The 5,242-nt window shown below is 44.3% G+C and overlaps 1 protein-coding gene across 1 annotated transcript; it reads right to left on the minus strand.

Moving 5' to 3' along the window:
• Window positions 1-564: 564 nt before the first annotated feature.
• LOC129893051 (uncharacterized) lies at window positions 565-4,576 on the minus strand. Its single transcript, XM_055968543.1, has 2 exons — window positions 4,009-4,576; window positions 565-797 (listed from the first exon to the last, which is right to left on the minus strand). Exons 1-2 carry the CDS (start codon window positions 4,574-4,576, stop codon window positions 565-567), a joined length of 801 nt encoding a protein of 266 aa, XP_055824518.1.
• Between the last annotated feature and the right edge of the window lie 666 nt (window positions 4,577-5,242).

Raw genomic sequence — 5,242 nt, forward strand, 5'->3', positions numbered from 1 at the left:
TATTGATCGTATATTATTATAATATTTTTTTTTCTTTAGTAACATGCTGCAACCTTCACTTATGTCAGTTCTTTAGACATTGCCAATAACGACAGACTTGTCATCTTTTCGTGACGGCGCCACAGCAAACCCCAATTACGTTCATATTTTTTTTTACTCTACCAATTTAATAATAGCAGATATTCTCCTTTACACAATTATATACATATATCCACGAATGAAAGAAAGTAGCAATCATCGAATGGGGAATTTACCTGATAAATCCTATGCTTCGCCATCACTGCACGATAAATTTCCTCGTTGATCTCACTTTTTTTTCCAAACTAATTATGTACTAAAAGTTACAAACCCTCCTATTTTAATAAATAAAGTGGTATAAGATATTAACTAAACTAACACCTTAATCTATCAATTAAATTAGTTATCTAAAATTGCCCCTCAACTAAATAACCGTAGTTATCAAATAGTCCAATAACCCATTAAAAAAATTACGGGAAGAATCTCGTATGAAAGGAAGATAATTATTTCTCAAGATGACCTAACGGTTTATTACATTATCCACCACTAAAAATCATGTTCGTCCTCGAACATAAAGTAAAGGAATGTACCTGAAGGTTCGAAGAGCTGGGGATATCTAGCACGCATATCAGTCTCTGTCTCCCAAGTCGCCTCTCTGACTGAACGGTGCTTCCATTGTACCTTCACTGAAGCTATCTCCTTGGTTCTAAGCTTACGAACTTGTCTATCTAGAATGGCTATAGGCTCCTCCTCAAATGTCAGGTCTGGACCTAACTCCACTGAATCGAGTGACAACACATGAGACTCATCCGGAACATACTTTCGGAGCATGGAAACATGGAACACGTTATGCACAATCGATAAGCTAGATGGTAAGGCCAATCTATAAGCTACCTCTCCAACTCGCGCCAAAATCTCAAATGGGCCAATGAATCGAGGGCTGAGCTTGCCCTTCTTCCCGAATCGCATCACACCCTTCATGGGCGACACTCGAAGCCAAACATGATCACCCACCATGAACTCCAATGGTCAAATTCTCCGATCTACATAACTCTTCTGCCTGTTCTGGACTGTCAAGAGTCTACCCTAAATTCTACGAACTTGCTCCATAGCATCTCTAAGCAAGTCTGTGTCTAAGGAGTCCATCCCAGCTAAGTCAAACCAGCTAATAGGAGATCGACACTGCCTACCATACAGAGCCTCAAATGGAGCCATCTGATTACTGGAGTGATAACTGTTATTGTAGGCAAACTCCGCTAGGGGTAAGTGCTCATCCCATCTAGCACCAAAATCAATAACACAAGCTCGGAGCATGTCTTCCAACACTTGGATTGTCCGCTCGGACTGACCATCAGTCTGTAGGTGAAAAGCAGTACTCATATCAAGTCTAGTGCCCAAACTATGCTATAATGCCTGCCAAAAGTGCGAAGTGAATACTGAACCTCGATCCGAAATAATGGATACTAGGACACCATGAAGCCGAACGATCTGACTAATATACAATTGGGCTAGTTTATCCGCTGTGTACCTTACCTTAACTGGAATAAAATGGGCGGACTTGGTTAGTCTGTCAACCACCACCCATATAGTGTCGTAGCCACCCACGGTGGGAGGTAAACCCACAACAAAGTCCATGGTGATCATTTCCCACTTTCAAGTGGGAATAGACATTCTCTGACTCACACCCCCAGGCCACTGGTGCTCACACTTTACCTGCTGGCAAGTCAAACACTTGGACACGAACTCTGCGATGTCCTTCTTCATCCAACACCACCAATAGTGCTGGTATAGATCATGATACATCTTGGCCTCTCCTGGATGGATGGAATACCTTGAACAATGAGCCTCTTCCAAAATAAGTCTAGTCAGGTCACCCACCTTAGGCACACAGATTCTGCCACCAATCCTCAATACACTTTTCGAATCAAGTACCGCCTCCTTAGCTTCACCACTTAATACCTTATCTCGAATGATACATAACTTCTCATTCTCAAACTGTCTCTCTCGAATCTGCTCAACCAAGGAAGAACGTGCCTCTACAAAGGCGAGAACACCACCATCCTCTGAAATCTGCAACCGGACAAGGATATTAGCCAGCCTCTGAACATCTCTAGCCAATGGTCGCTCCTCAACTCGGATCGCGGCAAGACTCCCTACACTAGAGGACTTTCTACTCAAGGCATCCGCCACCATATTGGCTTTTCCTGGGTAATACAAAATAGTCATGTCATAGTCCTTCAACAACTCAAGCCATCTACGTTGCCTCAACTTCAGATCCCTCTGACTGAATATATACTGAAGACTTCTATGATCGGTGAAGACTTCACAATGCATACCATATAGGTAATGACGCCATAACTTAAGTACGAAAACCACAGCCGCTAACTTCAAATCATGAGTATGATAGTTTTTTCTCATGGGCCTTCAACTATCTCGAGGCATAGGCAACAACTTTCCCCTTCTGCATCAACACACTACCTAACCCAACGCCAGAAGCATCGCAGTATACAGTAAATCCCATACCTTCCTCGTGTAGCGTCAAAATAGGAGCCGAAGTCAATAAAGTCTTGAGCTTTTGGAAGCTCACCTCACATTCGTCAGACCAATGAAAATCCACGGCCTTCTGAGTCAATCTAGTTAGTGGAGCTGCAATAGTGGAGAAGCCCTGCATGAACTGTCTATAATAACTGGCTAAGCCCATAAAACTACGAAACGCAGTAGGAGAAGTAGGCCTTGTCCAACCTCTAACTGCCTCAATCTTCGCTGGATCCACTCTAATCCCCACTCTGGACACCACGTATCCTAAGAATGTAATAGAATCAAGCCAAAATTCACACTTGGAGAACTTTACATATAACTTTTCTTCCCTCAACTTCTGAAGTACCAACCTCAAATGGCGGACATGATCTGCCTCAGTCTTGGAATAAACCAAGATGTCATCAATGAATACTATCACAAAAGAATCTAAGTATGGGCGAAACACTCCATTCATCAACTCCATGAATGCTGCGGGGGCATTCGTCAACCCAAATAACATCACCAAAAACTCGTAGTGACCATAACGAGTACGAAAAGCTGTCTTAGGGATATCTGACGCCCTAATCTTCAACTGATGATAACCGGACCTCAAGTCTATTTTGGAAAATAATGCCGCTCCTTGTAGCTGATCAAATAAATCATCAATACGGAGAAGTGGATACTTATTTTTAACAGTTACCTTGTTCAACTGTCTGTAATCGATACATATCCTCATAGTCCCATCTTTCTTCTTTACAAACAGAACTGGTGCACCCCAAGGAGATACACTAGGGTGAATAAACCCCTTACTCAACAAGTCTTGTAACTGATCCTTCAACTCCTTCAATTCAACTAGAGCCATGCGATATGGAGGAATAAAAATGGGTTTAGTGCCAGGCTCTAAGTCAATAGCAAAATCAATGTCCCTATCCGGAGGAACAACAGGAAGATCAGTAGGAAATACATCAGAAAACTCCTTAACCACTGGAACCGTCTCTATATGAGGTGACTCAATACTAGTATCCCGAATAAAGGCCAAATAAGACATACACCCTCTATCAATCAACCTCTGAGCACAAATATATGAGATAACCTTACTGGGATAGGAGCCACTAGTACCCTTCCACTTAATCCGCGGGGCACCAGGTATCGCTAAGGTAACAGTTTTAGCATAACAATCGAGAATAGCATGATGGGGAGAAAGACAATCCATACCCAATATCATATCAAAATCTACCATCCCCAGAATAATCATATTTACCCAAGTATCATACCCGGCCAAGGAAACAAGACATGATCGATATACTCAATCCACCACTAAGGGTTCACCCACGAGTGTAGAAACATGAACGGGCACGGACATACGATCACATGTGAAATCAAAGTCTGATGCAAAATAGGCAGACACATAGGAAAATGTAGATCTTGGATCAAATAATACAGATGCAGGTCGATGACAGACTGGGACAATACCTGTGATAACTGCATCGGAAGCCTCAGCCTCGGGTCTCCCTGGAAAAGCATAACACTGAGCTTTCCTACTACCTCCGACCTGCCCAATACCTCTACCTCCTCCCTGAAGGATTATAGCACCACCTGCACCCCTACCAGGAGTGCGACTACCTCTATTAGTTTGGGCTCTACCTCGATCCCTGACCAACGGCGCTGGTCCTCTAACTGAAACTGAAGAACTAGGATAGGTTCCTCCTTGACCCTGGGATGTACACTGCCATGAAAGATGATCCGGATCACCACAAGTATAACATACTCTCCCGTGCGAAAACCTCTGCGATGAACCTGCAGAACTTGTATAACTACCCCAGCTCATCGGCCTCTGTTGTGACCCCTGGTAACTCTGACCTGTACTGTAGGACCCATGAGGTGTCTGACCATCCTTAAAAGCTGGCATAGATGCATAAACTGGTCCTCTACGCTGAAAGGAACCACCTCCTCTATAGGACCCTCTACCTCCAGATGAGGTACCCGAAAACTGACCAGAAGCACGGGCCTTCTTGGGGTCCCCAAACTCCTCTCTCTCCATCAACTCCGCCTCTTTGGCAGCACCCACAATGGACTGGAAGGAAGCGCCTTCACGGGCGGGTCGAAAAACTATTGTACGAATGGTATAGTTCAGTCCTCGAACAAATTTGCGAATCTGCTCTATCTCATCAGGAAGGACAACCATGGTATGTCTGGATAACTGGTAGAAACAAGTCTCATATTCAGCAACTGTAAGTCCCTCCTGCCTCAAATTCTCAAACCGTAATTGGCTCTCTTCCTTCACACTCCAGGGAATGAAACGGTCATAAAAGGCACTAGCAAACTCATCCCAAGACATCTGGGGTGGCCCAACTGGCCTGGAACTCGTATACACTCTCCACCACTCTCTGCCTGGTCCACGCAACTGTAGTGTAGTATAACGAACTCCTTGAGTCTCAGCTAACCCTACTGCCTCTAACAACTCTCGACATATGGTCAAGAACTCGTGTGTATCCTCAGTCTTCCCACCCTGAAACTGTGGGGGGTCCATTTTTCGGAACCTCTCGTATCAACATTGCTCATCGTCAGTCAACATGAGCACAGATGCAACCTGGGCTCCCCCTAACTGTACTCCATCCTCATCCGCTCTAGGGCCCGCAGGTGGCTGGTCTATCGGACCCTGAATAATTGGAATTTGATGCTGCCATGGGGTCTGAGCTTCTTCTCT

This window comes from Solanum dulcamara, chromosome 6 (genome assembly GCF_947179165.1).
Source record: "Solanum dulcamara chromosome 6, daSolDulc1.2, whole genome shotgun sequence".
NCBI classification, from domain to species: Eukaryota; Viridiplantae; Streptophyta; class Magnoliopsida; order Solanales; family Solanaceae; genus Solanum; species Solanum dulcamara.

Coding starts and splice junctions, on each gene's coding strand:
- LOC129893051 (XM_055968543.1), bottom strand. CDS start 4,576: ATGGAGAGAGAGGAGTTTGGGGACCCCAAGAAGGCCCGTGCTTCTGGT. Junction 798..4,008: donor TTCCGATGCAGTTATCACAG/GTATTGTCCCAG, acceptor CACTCGATTCAG/TGGAGTTAGGTCCAGACCTG.